Source organism: Macrobrachium nipponense, chromosome 33, assembly GCF_015104395.2.
Source record: "Macrobrachium nipponense isolate FS-2020 chromosome 33, ASM1510439v2, whole genome shotgun sequence".
Lineage (NCBI taxonomy): Eukaryota > Metazoa > Arthropoda > Malacostraca > Decapoda > Palaemonidae > Macrobrachium > Macrobrachium nipponense.
In genome coordinates, this window is record NC_087219.1 from 52619450 (window position 1) to 52634270 (window position 14821).

A 14821-nucleotide genomic window follows, 5' to 3' on the forward strand; every position below is an offset into this window, starting at 1 on the left:
ATGTATTTTTTATGAAGGTTTTTTGTTTTTTATACCTTTTCATAAATTTTTAAAACTCAACACTATTATTAATTAATCACTTTTCATAAATTTTAAAACAACACTATTATTTATTAATCAGTTGTAAGTATTAAAAAACCAAATCAAAGTTAATATCATAAAGAACAAAGCCGCAAGAATAAAATGATCAAGTTAGGTTTTATTTACTCTGAAAGTATAAAATAGTAAATAGCACCAAAAAACAAATTATAAATATATGTAAAAAAAGAATACAAATGATAATGTAAAATTAACATAAATTATTCCCAAATAATTACTGAATACTATAATGCTTTTTAAAGTATTCAAATCCATTCATAAATAGCCGAGTTACAGAGATTTGAATGTACAAAACTAATGTTTTGAGAAAAACACAAAGTTGGTCTTACTGTCACACTCAAAGGTGTCCAGAAAAGCTTAGCTGATACTATTGCCTCTTAATATAAAAGACTACATAGCTGGTTCTGAACATTTGTCAACAACTACAAACATGAGTTAGTGACACTAGTTTTTGTAGGGAGAGTTTCATTATTGCATATTTTTGTGTTTATCAACTTTCCCAATAATTTTTTGGAAAAAATGTGTTTATCAACTTTCCCAATAATTTTTTTGGGTGGTCTTGGCTTTCATTATATTTGTTAATATTACTAGAACTTGCTTCCCGTCGATGACCAAACTTCTCTCAAGGCATAATTATGATAAAATAACACTTGTAAGCCAAGAAAAGCTCCCAAAAAATCATTGGTAAGTGATAAACATAAAAAGATGAGATAACACTCTCCCTACAAAAGCTAGAGTGTAACAATGTTACTATTGACAAAAGTTCAGAAACCAGTTCGTCTTTATAAGGGAAAAGATATCCTACATAATATATCGTTTACTAGAAGGAACAAAAGATATAAAAATAAAAGTTTTTGGGAAATATAGAGGAAGCTAAGTTCTTGAGCTACAGAATTTTCATTATCCACCTACACTTGCAAAATTACAGGTTTTACCTAGTAGAATGATTCAGATCGGCATCATCTTACGTCTGGTGGTGCAGTACACCATTAACTTGGAGGTACTGTGAAATACACAACTTTGCCAACTTGGTCGAAAATCACCCCCCAACCCCCGGGCCAATACCCTTAAGCTTCTAAAAAGGGTGCTTTCGTTGTTGTCGAAGAATGCGCTGCGAGAAACGGAAAACTGGCTGCTTCAGTGTCCCACTCTCTCGTCGGCTTGTTGTCGTTACTGGTCGTACATGACGGGAGGAACTCCTTCCCTGGCTGTGGCTGCCTCCTCCCAGGGAGAATTCTCAGGACTTATGGATGCGGGTTGTAGGTCCATTCTCACTTCTGAGAAGGTATTTGTCTCATCTATTGAAATGAACCATCTGCTTAAAAGCCTGTTCAAGTCCTTCAAAGTACTGAACTTCCTGGATTGGTGCATTGGAGCGCATCTTAAGAAAATTCAAAATCCAGCTTTTCTGAAAGAAAGTTCAAAATCCAGCTATTCTGGAGGATTATGTATCAGATCTGATCAGTCTTGCACCGATAACGCAGTAAGTTTTGCATGGATCCTACGAAATTGGTCCTTGCATCAATCAGTCAAGGAGACTGGATGGTCTCACTAGACATGCAAGATGCATACTTTCATGTTCCCATTCATGTAAATTCAAGGAAGTATCTCAGGTTTGTGCATTAAGAAGCAGGTTGGCTTCATCTAGTGGGAGTCAAGCTCTCGCTGTACCTGGATGACTGGCTACTTCATTCCCCAACCAAGGAATCTTACATGGAGGACTTACAGAAAACCTTACAACTAACTCAGGAACGAGGTTTGTTACTGAACCTATTGAAGTCACCACTGAATTCCACTCAGAATATTCTTTATTTTGGGGATTCAGATCAATTCTCAGACTTTTTGGGTTTCTCTATCCCCCAAAGTAGTGGAGAATTTTCTGTAAAAGATGACCAGTTTCTTTCACTTCACTCTTGCTCTGCCACAGTGGATGAGCCTCCTAGGCACTCTAGTCTCATTGGTACAATTTTTGAGACGGAATGCTTCATATGAGATAAAGGAGGACTTGCGTTGGAGATCAGAATGAAGATTGATGGAAGGGAAGTCACTACTCCCGATGAACCCAGAATAGACTTCTTTTCCAATGCATCTCAGCTAGGTTGGGGAGCCATTCTGGCAAAACAGGAGGTATCAGGAAAGTGGCTAAAGGAAGAGAAGGAACTCCACATCAACCTGAAGGGGATATTGGCAGTACTATTCCTTGAACTTAACACTTTGCAACGCAAGTATGCTATTGGACAGTAAGAGTCCATGTGGACAACACCTCACTTGCTTTATTCATGGGAAAAGCAATGTTTAGGTAGACGAGGTAAGTCGAGTGGACCTTGGACTGCTAAGACTGCAATGAGCTTTGGAAACTCTGGGGCAGACCAACCATAGACTTATTCGCAAAGTCAAGGAATCATTGTCTGCCTCTACTGCTGCCCATTCCCGACCCATCAGCATGGGCGACAGATGCGATAATTTAAAGTTGGTCTAATCTGGATGTTTATGCATTTCCCCCATTCAGAATGTTAAGGAAGGTTTTGAGGAATTTCTGCTCTCATCAGAATGCAAGAATGACACTCATTGTCCCCTTCTGGCCACAGAAGGAGTGGTTCCCAACATACTGGACCTGCTGACAGATTACTAAAGACAACTACCTACCATTCTAAGTCTGCTCAGATAGCCCCATTTCAGGAGGTTCCACTAAATCTATATACTTTGGGTCAACAGGCTTTAGACTTGTCAACAAGCTCATCTGAGCAAAAGGATTTTTGAGAGCTGCAGCAGAAACAATTGCCAAATATAGGAGAGAATCATCAAACAGTCTACCAAGCTAAGTGGAGAGTATTTTAGACTCTGGTGCAGAAGATGGTTGGTGCAGAAGATCCAACAACTCTTCTTCTCAAACCACTATTCCTCAGATAGTGGATTTCCTTCTATATTTAAGATCGTCAAGGCGATTGTCAGAGTCGACTGTAACAGGATACAGTTATGCTTAGCTCTGTGTTTCAACATAGTCTTCAATATTTGTAATAATCAAGACCTCTCTGATCTTGTTAGATATTTTAACATTTCTAAATTGAAGAAGGAAACTTCTTTTGCTTGAAATTTGGATGTGGTTCTGAAATGGTTTGCGAGCCAACGCTTCAAACCGCTTCGTTCTACCTCGCTCAAGGACTTACTGAGGAAGATTATTTTCCTAATAGCTCTGCAGCGAAAAGAATAAGCAAGCTTCACGGTCAATAAAAGAGTAGGTTTTTCTGGAGGAAACACAGTATACATGTGTTCTCTTTTGCTGGACACTTTAGCAAAAATATGAGAATCCTTCACAACATTTGACTCATTCTTTTACTATTTTGGAGGCTCAAACCCAGGTAGATGATTTGTCAGTCCTGAAGGTTAAGGTGCATGATGTAAGGGCAGTTGCAACCTTGGTAACATTCAGACATAATCTTTCCTCCTTCTTGATACATTAAACAACATACTGGAAATGTAAGTTGGTGTTTGCCATTCGTTACTTATGGGATGTGGAGACATTTATGAAAAGTGTAATGCCTTAGGTCCTGTGTTTGCTGGCAAAGTGTTTGATAAGGAAGAAGTGTAGGAAGTGTTCCTTCCTTAATCTCTCTTGAAATGATGGTATTGAGTAATAGGGGAGTCAGTGGGGGGGTGGATTACAATTGTACCTGGAGTACCCACCAGTTTTTTTGTATTGGGTAGTGGTTATGGTTTTTTTTTTTTTTTTTTGGTGTAGGTGACTGCATTGTTCTGGTTTATTATTTTGTGGCACTAAGCCCAGGGCAGGGCAAATTAATTATACTTTGTTGGCCTTTGGTGTTGACCTTCTCCACAAAGTTAGGTTTAACACGGTCAGCCTTCAGAGAACTCTTTTGCTGCAGAGTCCCATGTCAACAGAGGTGTCCCACAGCTTTACCACCATGCCTCTGCAAGTTGAGATGAGCACTGGCCATAGGCAGTATTTTCCTGCAGCAGCTCTCGCAACAGGTGAAGAAACAGCAAGCATTGATTCAATGCTAGCCATATTTTTGTCTTTTGATAGTTTTGTGTTTACTCACTGTTTACTCCATGATTCCCACCTCCTTCAATATGGAATCAGCTAAGTAATTACTGGGTAAGTTACTTATATAAAATTGACATTTTTGCAATTAAATAAAATTTTATATACAGTAGTACTTCGAGATACGAAATTAATCCGTTCCGAGGCGCCCTTCGTATCATGAGGTTTTCATAGCTTGGACCACATGTTACATGTAAAATGGCTAATCCGTTCCAAGCCCTCCAAAAACACCCCAGTAAATTTCATAATAAAGCTAAATTGACCTATAAACAATGAAATACTACAACAGTTTGGACCATTCAATACCTAAATTAATAACAAAATGCAAAATAACCTGTAAATAAAGTGTATTAGTGTACATGGTATACAAGAAATACTGTACGTAAAAGGTGGAAGCTTACCTTTCAAGTGAGGCTATCTCCGAAAGTGGCTGCAGAGGAGGAGGACAAACGGCAGATACGTATGTACGTACGTACACTTTAAAAATACGTAACTATCTAAGGAAGATTGCTTCTGCCTACTTTTCACAATGTTCCTGAAACGGCTCAGTGAAACGTCATCGAACTGCGCAAGCATACGACCTCTGTGAGCCTTTTCGGAGTGTCTTTTTTTTCTACAAATGATTGCACTTTGTGAAAAGCGGCTAGAACATCCTTAATTTCTGCCTCTCTTTTTAATACAGAATTTCAACTTCATCACCACTTTTCAACTTTGTTTTTTATCACTTGGTTCTTTTTTCTATAAACACACAGTGTTCATTAACGGCTGCCCATCTTGTTTTTTATCACTTGGTTCTTTTTTCTATAAACACAGTGTTCATTAACGGCTGCCCATCTTGATAATTATCTACTAATTGTTGCACCTCATGACTCTGTTGGCCCTGGTGTCCATCAAAACCCTGTTCAACCAAATGGTGTGTCTGCAACTGATTTGGGTACTGAATGTTCAGCTGCGCTGACCTTCAACATAAACTGAAGTGCCTTGATTATACTGGTATGCATGTTGTAAATGATTGGTCAACACCCTCTGTTCAGCAGGGAGTGGAGATTCTACCAACCTTGCAAAGTTTCCAGTTATCCCATGTGAGAGACCTTGATCACTTATCCCATGTGAGAGACCTTGATCACTTATCCCATGTGAGAGATCTTGGTTACTTATCCCACGAGAGAGATCTTGGTTACTTATCCCACGAGAGAGATCTTGGTCACTTATCCCACGAGAGAGCTCTTGGTCAATCATATCATATGTGTCGTCACTCAAGAGGTGCTCTTCTTTTTCTATTTTCTGTGAAAAGATCTGAGAAATTTTTTTTTTAAATACACATTGTAGATCCCGAAACGAATACCGCGTGCTTACTATAACAATGATGGTACCGAGTGGCCGAGGCACGCCACCACGTACATAGATGCATGATGGGAGGGATGCTGGCCAATAGGAGAGAAGGATCTCATGGCCGCGACTAGCATCAGGAACCAATGGGAGAGCAGGAGGATGGTGGCGAGTCTATTAGTACTAAGATGGCGGCGCGAGTTTCAAAATTGTTATCCGGGCGAATCTCGGACTTTCAGAAACCTTTCGTATCTTGAAAACTTTTTGTATGTAGAGCCGTTAAATTTTTCACATTGGCTTTCGTATCTTGAGGTTTTCGTAAGTTGAGCCTTTCGTATCACGAGGTACCTCTATATTTACCCAGTAATTATGGGTGGAGCCTGCCCTCCTCCCAGCATATGGACTTATAGCATAGTCAAATTGAGTGCCTGGCTGAGTTGTACCTCTCTACCCTGAAAGTGAGCGGGATCTTGTCACCTACTTAAAAACAAAGAATCACTACCACTAATTTCAAAATTCAAACTGCCGTTGAGTAGAGACTCCTATCAAAGTAATTAGTGGGTAAGTATATGCGTATTTAAAATTTATCATAAAAATGTCATCTGTAAATTGGTTATAATTGACCAAGTACTACGTGATTTGGTTTTCAGAAGCTGAACAATTTTCTTTCTATAGTATTTTTCAGTTGGATGAGACATAGTGAAAATGTGGGGTGTAAATTATCCTATATACTACAGTACCCATATTGTATGTACATTATGTAATGTAGTTTGTTAGTTTTCGTCCAGACACATTGCCTGGCCTTGGCTATCTAGTCACATTATTCATTAAAATTCTAGCATGCTTGCTTAAAAAAAAAAAAAAAAGTATGGATTATCTCCTTATCTTACTCAGAATAGCTGAAATTTAAATCCTTGGGTTCCAACCTTGTTTTGGTGACTTTGTGGTAACCATTGAAGTGCAAGATCAGGATTGCATGGTCTTAATGGATGAGGTAACAAGTCTTGACCAGGGAATGCTGGGTGACTGTATTTCATAGTCTAAATGTGAGCATCCTACTATGTACAAATAGAGAAAATTGTACTATGACAAGCTACGTGTGTCTAATAATTTAGAGAGAGGTTACACAGCCACTGATGGAGGGCTTTTGACGAAAGGACTGGTAAATGTTGATGTTTGAAGGCTGGAAGTACAATGGGAAGTTAGAGATAGGTCATCTAGATGCAGGAGAATAGAATGGGAAAATTCAGGTTGTTTTGGACATGTGGCTCTAACCCAGTCGGAAGGACTAGAAAATTTCAGATATGGATATTCATGATGGCAGTTTATAACAAGAATGAAGAGTGCTCAGTATACTGTAGGTTAAAACCTGGCAAATATGTTAAGGGCAATATCAGTGAATTGTTTTTGTGTTGAACTTGTCAATATACTTTCATAAATGGTGGACAAAAGGTTTTCTAGTGTTTATAGAGGGTGTGTGTTTTGTTTTGATATAAGATTATTCGTAAACCATGTAAGATAAATTGCCAGTCTTGGTTGAATTTTGTTAACCAAAATTGTTCTCGAAGATTGGTCTTTTTAGGTTAAGTTTTAACTCTTGATTTTATAATTATATATATATATATATTTTTGTTTTCTACAGCCTTTCACCATGGCTCAAGTTAAACCAGTTATGCGTGGACTGCTTGGACAGCAGATCAAGAAGAACCTTATAATTTCTGGGGTTCTGTGCATTATAACGGTTGCAGCTTACAAATTCGGTATTCAGGATCCAAGAAAAAAACGTTATGCAGAGTTCTACAAGTATGTTCAGATAATTCATTTTGTTTATGCAACTTACCCAATAATTACATAGCTATAAGTTCTACTTACTACGGCAGCTTGAATTCAGAATTCGCGGGTAACACGTCAAGCTGTGTGGGTGACATCCGCCCATAGCAGGAGAATAGGAACAACTAAGTAGAAAGCACAGGTTGTTCCTCCCATCATCCGGTAAATACCGATGATGGCGGTAGCTTGTTAATTATTTTCCGGTTATTTAACTGGATTTCAGTGGTGTGCATTCCCACTGGAACTTTTTTTTTTTTTTTTTTTTTTAATGGTTTTCTGGTACAAAGTTATGCTTTACTAAACTGCATCCGATAGTATTGTATGTATTTTCATATTACTATTGTTGTATGTATTATTAAATACAAACTACAATCAATGTTTTAGTTTTGAAATCAGCTGAGGGTGATTGCGAGGTAAGTTTATGGAACTCAAATCATATATTTTCTTGCTTTTAGTTAGCGTAAATGAATTTCTAGATACACTGTTGATATGGACAAGGTTATTTTACATCATACAGAATGTTTTCAAGTCGAAATATCACTTGATTATGTATCATAGTGAACGAAATCTGGTTATTCTTTTTCGTTAGAAGTTAGCACTGAGGGCATGTTTGTGTAAAAAAAAAAAAAAAAAAAGATTGCATTCTATAATTTCACTTGATTTCATCAGAATACTACAAGCTTTTTATATTTATCTTTTATCCGAATTAAAATACGTAGTAAAATGTGTTCTTAAATGCTAAGTAGTTTTGATTAAAACACGCTTCTCTCAAATTTTGTTTACGGTCGAGTTTGATGGTATACTATACCTAAGTTTGTGTAGTTTCATCCATGTTGCCAATGCACGATAATAGTCGTTAGCAGGTGAACATTCTTGCGTACAACTTGCAGGCAGCTTAAATTTAGCAGTACTATATGCACTTGCTGATCTTTTCTCCATAGCAAATAAGGATATATTAATGTAAAAATATATCAGTCCTATTCTACTTAACATCATATGTAACATAACTATGGTAAGTTTTTACTATCGTACGATGGTTGAAATGCAAGCAAACTGCTGTTATCGGATTAGGTTGTTTATAGCAAAACAGCTGTTTCTGGCTTTATGCATTTACACAACAAGTATAACATTACTAACTATACTTTTAGCATTCTCTTTTTCTTTTTTAAAATAATTAGAAGATGGGATAGATAAAGAGATGGAGGAAAAGGGGTTAGCCTAACTAGAAAATGGGATAGATAAAGAGGAGGGAAAGAGGTTAGCCTATGTTTGTGTGTTCGTGGCTTGAAGCACGGTTCGTGAACTGGAACAAAAAAAATTTTGAACATTGGTTTGTAACCCGATTTGTTCATGAACAGGTATGACTGTAGTTCATGAACTAATTTGTTATTTACTCTTACAAGTTGATGAAAGTAGTTCAGCCCTATAGTAATTCTTGTATGTTATGCCATTTCTTTAGGCTAAACTTTGCATATGTTTTTATTTCTTTGAGAAACCTTACCAAGTAAACCCTTTTCCTTGTAACCTTGGCTGCTGCCAAATGTGATAGTGAGTTACAAGCGATCAACAAGAGATTTATTGGCCAAAAACAAGAGCCCCTCTAATCCTTGGCCTCATTCCTTCACAGTTAAGAATTCAACAGATCTCTTGGGACCAGAAGAAGAGGAAAGACTTCTTTGTTCAGTAAGGGCTTTAAAATTAGAGGACCTTCAGACAAGCTATGGTGTTTGGTGAAGAACCCTTCATGCCCTCTCTACCTCTATTGCCTGCAGGCATATGTTCTTGTCAAATATCCTCCAGTCAGCCTTCTGGAGATGCAAATCAGTTTTCACAGCGTATCTTATAGATGTGGAGACTACGTATGAAAATGGCTGTGCTTTGGGACCTGTATTTGTGGCTGGCATAGTGTTGGGAGAGGAAGCATAGGGGGTCATCTGTCCCCTTTCTGTTTTTCGCCTTGTAGTAGGTGAGAGTTTTTTATGGAAGCCTGGGAGTTACATGGTACCTGGAGTACCCACCAGTTCTTAGTGGTGGGCTGGTGGTGTTTTTCTTTTAAAGTGTAGGTAACAGTGTTGTGATTTTTATTTGGTCTCTGCCCAGGGCAAGGCGTGTCTTTTTACTTTTGCTGGCCACTAGTACTTCCCTCGCTGCACTTATGTAGGGGCAACTCTGGGCTATGCAGCCACAGCCACTTCTGCTCAAGAGGAGCAATCAGACTGGCAGTATTTTTCTGCTGTAAGGAATCAGCAGGCATTGCCTAAATGCTGGCAACTATTCTAGTTCAAAATCATGATCTCTTGTAATGTTTTTGGAGTACTATATAGAATATGTATGTCCATAGATCCCATCTTTCTCAATGTGGAATCATCGATGTAATTACATTTTGTTCATGAAACTTACCTGTCAGATATATATATAGCTGTATTCTCTGAAGTCTGACAGAATTTCTACACACGTAGTGGGAGTAGAGTGGTTAGTACCCATTCCCGCTGCTGGGAGGCGAGTATCAGGAACCATTCCTATTTTCTATCAGATTTTCTCTGTCGCCGGTGTTGTAAACAACTGTTTATAGCAGCTCTGCCTCAGGATTTTGGAAAACTGCTATTGCTATTTGAGTATCCTCTTGACTTTTGGTTTTTTGACATTGGATCGGTAGCTAGGCACACGTTGATTGTGGATTGTTTTAGATTTTGGCTTGGTTTTTTTCCTTTAATAAGATGTCTGGGTCTAGTTCGGCTAGCGCCAGGGTGTGTATAAAGGATGAATGTAGGGTGAGGCTACCGAAAGCTTCGATGGACCCTCACACAGTATGCAAGAGTTGCAGGGGACAAATGTGTGCATATGATTTTCACTGCAATGAGTGCGAAAGCTTGAGTGATTCACAATGGAAGGCGTATGAATCCTACGTTCGAAAGTTGGAGCGTGATAGGATCAGGAGGTCTTCCTCCAGGAGTAAGTCGGATAGCAGACAGGGCATTAATGTTTCTCCATCTAACCCTCCTGTAGAGTTTCCTAACCCCGTAGTGTTGCCTTCGGGCCCTCAAGTGGTGTCTGCGGAGGGTAATGCCCTTTCTGTTATTCTGGATTCGTTAAAGAACCTAGAATCCAAAGTGCTTGCCTTAGAAAAGAGGCAAAGTGAAGTGCTAAGTGCAGTGATAGTGCCCCTAGTGAAGTGGAGGGGGCGTCAGATCGGCCCTATAGCGCCTCTAGGCTGGGACCTCTTCCGGACTCCCAGGACTCGGGGAGAGGGTATGTCGAAGGCCGAAGGAGGGTTACGGGGATCCCCCACCGATCTGACGTCCCTTCAGCAGTTCCTGTAGATGCTTCCCAGGCTGCTAAGGAGCGTGGGCGTGCACGTCTCCTTAAGGATTGTTTTTCTTCTATTGACGCGTCCTCCCCGCGCAAGGGGTGGGAATCTCGTTCGGATTCGCGGCCTCTGAAGAGGACCTTTTAAGATCAGGACGCTTCACGTCAAGTTCTGTCTGATTTGCGATCTTCTCCGGAAAGCTTCGCGGCTTTTCCGCCTCGGAAGAAGCCTAGGACGTCATCCGACGATGACGCCTTCGAGCGCCCCAGTCGCTCTAGATCCAAGGCAGTTCCTGTGAGAAGGAAGAAGGCGTCCCCTCGCCTTCTCACAGGCACAGCTCTTCTCCTAAGAAGGAGACTTCTCAGACGTATATCATCCTCGCTATGCAACGACAACTTGCTGCTTTGCTTAAGCAGAAGGAGGCAGTTCCTCGACGTAGGAAGGATGACAAACTGCCGATTAAAAGGACCAGGCAGTCTCCCTCGCCTTCTCCTCGTTCTTCCCCGTCGCCGGGTTTGTCGCCCTCTAGACTTCGTTCTACTCCCCAGTGCTCTTCTAGAGGTGACGGTAGACTTCTTCTGGCTCGTGCTCCCTTGGAGAGAGAGACACCCCATTGCTTTCGGGGCAAGGATTGCTTTCCTGCTCCTTTGGACGCTCCCCTCTCTTCTCTGCGGGACGATCGGTATTCCGATCTCGACGATTTTGGTGATAAGGACGTTGCACCTCTTGGTCAGGCTTCAGTGCCTGCTGCTCCGCGCAGTAAGGAACGTGAGTCTTGTCTTTCTGCTGCGCTTCGAACTGCTAGTTTCTACGCCCAACTTGACGTTTGTTTTGACGCTCTTCAAGATGCGAGGCCGGACGCTTCGCTGGACGCTAGGAGGGACGCTGGTAGGGACGCTTCGCTGGACGCTCGTAAGGACGCTCATACGGACGCTTACATGGAGGTTCGTAGACGCTCGGACGCTTTTCCCGATGCTACTGTTGACGCTTCTTTGCATCGAGCAACACCGCGTTCTCCACAGACTTTAGTTGCTGATCCTGCTGCAGTGGAAGATTCTGTATCTGGTGTGCTCCCCTCTTCTTCTCGACATCGTTCTGCAATGAGACTCGGGTCTAAAGGTCTTTTGCCCCTTCCTTCGGTGGTGCATTCTGGTAAGGAAGAAGGAGAGTTAAGCTGTTCTTCGGAAGATGTTGATAAAGAACAGTCTTCGACGTCTGCTTCCTCGGACTACCAAGTCCTGGCTCGCCTTCTCTGTGACTCGTTCGGCGATACCTTCCTACCCTCTGCTCCTCCTTCTCCTTCCTCGCAATTTTCATCTTCGAAGGCTAGCAAGACGTCTGGTTTTGTCAAGGTGAAGACAGCGCTGTCTACCAAGAGAGCTTTCCGTCAAGGTCAACACCTGGATGGATTCAAGGAAAGCGCAAGGGAGGACCACCTTCGCCCTGCCTCCGTCTAGGCTTAGCGGTAAGGCAGGGATGTGGTACGAAACAGGTGAAGAAGTGGGCCTGAAGTTACCTGCATCGGCACAAGGTGATTTTGCCAGCATTGTGGATGCCCCGAGAAGAGCACTCCTTGCTTCGGCAAAAGTATCATGGACGACTTCGGAGCTGGACCATCATTTGAAGGGCCTCTTCCGTTCCTTGGAAGTCTTCAACTTCTTAGACTGGTGTTTGGGCTTGCTCGACAACCAGTCTCTTAAACCAGATTCTATTAGCCTCGGGGAGCTGTCCAGTGTATTGTCATGCATGGACAAGGCCGTCAGAGATGGCTCGGTGGATTTAGCCTCGCATTTTTGCGCAGGTGTGTTAAAAAAGAGAGCGCTATTTTGCAACTTTGCAGCTAAATCTGTCTCTCCCTCGCAGAATGCAGAGCTTTTGTTTGCTCCCTTTTCGAGCCATCTCTTCCCCCAGGCTATGGTAAAGGATCTGGCGGTCAGTCTTCAAGAAAAAGCCACGCAAGATCTTTTGGCACAGTCGTCACGACGCTATGATGGCCCTTCCACGTCTTCAGCAAGTCAGTCTCTTAAAAGGCAGAAACCCTTTCGTGGAGGAACATCAGCTAGATCTTCCCCCCGAGGAAGAAGCCTTCCTAGAGGAAGAGCCCCTGCTAAGTCTAGGGGCAAGAAATGAGAGATCCGTCCTTCAGTCGCCAGTAGGAGCCAGGCTACGGTTGTTTGTGGAAGCCTGGAGAGAGGGAGAGGCGGACAACTGGTCTCTCAACATCCTAGAGAAAGGATACAAAATCCCTTTCGTAAAGCCGCCCCCGCTATGTACAACTCCCAGGGACTTGTCCCCGTCGTATCGTCAGGAAAACGAAAGATACTTTTCAATCTGCTCGAGCAGATGCTCGAGAAGGGAGCAGTGGAACAGGTCTTAGACCTGAAATCACCAGGATTTTACAACAGATTGTTCCTGGTTCCAAAACAGTCGGGAGGTTGGCGGCCAGTATTGGATGTAAGTCGTCTGAACCTCTTTGTAGAGAAGCAGAGGTTCAAGATGGAGACACCCCAATCAATGAAGTACCTTCGTTTGGTCCTGAAAGGGAAGGTATTTCAGTTCAGGGCTCTTTGTTTCGGACTGAGTACTGCCCCGTTTGTGTTCACCGTCTTGATGAAGAATGTGGCGAGGTGTGTCCATCTCAACAACATCAGGATATCTCTCTATCTGGACGACTGGCTCATACGAGCTTCTTCGCAGAACCGGTGCCTGGAGGACCTGCAAATGACTTTGACTTTAGCTACGTCCCTGAGACTTCTGGTAAACTTCGAAAAGTCACATCTGACCCCAACACAGTCCATCGTGTATCTGGGGATTCAGATGGATTCAGTGGCTTTTCAAGCTTTTCCATCCCAGGAATGTCAGCAGCAAGGCTTAGAGAAAGTATCAGCCTTTCTAGGGAAGGATTCATGCTCGGTGAGGGAATGGACGAGTCTGCTGGGGACCATTTCCTTGCTGGAGAAGTTTGTTTCCCTGGGGAGGCTGCACCTCAGACCTCTTCCGTTCTTCCTGTCGGACAGCTGGACAACCTCGACATGATTTTGACCATCTCAGAAGAGGTAAAGAGCCATCTAAGATGGTGGCTCGATCCGTTGAAGCTGTCAGAGGGTATGTCCCTCAAGCTTCGGAACCCCAACCTAGTGTTGTTCTCCGACATGTCATCCACGGGATGGGGAGCAACACTAGGGGAGGAGGAAGTGTCAGGCACCTGGAGAGGGGAACAGGTAGCCTGGCTGGCATATCAACAAAGAGCTGGCAGCGATCCAGTTGGCTCTCCAGTTCTTTTCAAGACAAAGTCTCCCGTCGCATAGTCCAGGTCAACTCGGACAACACCACATCCCTGGCATACTTGAAGAAGCAAGGAGGAACGCACTCTCGCTCCCTGTTCGCTCTACCGAAAGAGATTCTCTTATGGGCGAAAGCAAGAGAAGTCACGATCCTAACAATGTTCATCGCCGGAGTCGAGAACGTTCGTGCGGATCTCCTCAGTCGACAAGGACAACTGCTGCCGACAGAGTGGACCCTCCATCAGGAGGTATGCCAGGAGCTGTGGGGTCTTTGGGGGTGTCCTCTAGTGGACGTTTTTGCGACATCGAGGACAACGAGACTTCCTCTCTATTGCTCCCTGGTTCTGGATCCAGGAGCATTAGCAGTAGACTCCCTGCTTTGGGATTGGACGGGCCTGGACCTCTACGCATTTCCCCTGTTCAAGATACTGGGAGAAGTGCTGAGAAAATTTGCAGCTTCAGAAGGGACGAGGTTGACGCTAATCGCCCCCTTTTGGCCCGCAGCGGACTGGTTCACAGAGGTAATGTCCTTCCTGGTAGACTTTCCGAGATCGCTTCCGTCGAGGAGAGATCTACTCAAACAGCCCCACTTCGAGAGGTACCACAAAAACCTCTCTGGATAGTCTGACTGCGTTCAGACTATCCAGAAGCTGGCCAGAGAGAGAGGTTTTTCAAAGCCTGTGGCTAAAGCTATCGCCACCGCAAGGAGGCCTTTATCAATTGCTGTGTACCAATCGAAGTGGGCAGCTTTTAGGAGCTGGTGTAAGAAGAAGGGCGTTTCCTTTACCACGACCTCTGTGAGCCAGATCGCTGACTTTCTCCTTTATCTCAGACGAGTTTTGAAGTTAGCAGTGTCGACAATTAAAGGCTACAGAAGCGTTTTATCTGTAGTCTTTCGCCATAGAGGAC

General features: G+C 42.6%; 1 protein-coding gene across 1 annotated transcript in view; it reads left to right on the forward strand.

Moving 5' to 3' along the window:
- The window catches only part of LOC135203192 (cytochrome c oxidase subunit 6C-1-like), a 57244-nt gene that overhangs the window by 30611 nt on the left and 11812 nt on the right, over nucleotides 1–14821 (forward strand). The window contains exon 2 of the mRNA XM_064232917.1: nucleotides 7134–7294. Coding sequence (XP_064088987.1) covers nucleotides 7143–7294 — 152 coding nt within the window. The 5' untranslated portion in view covers nucleotides 7134–7142. The remainder of the gene's footprint in view (nucleotides 1–7133; nucleotides 7295–14821) is intronic.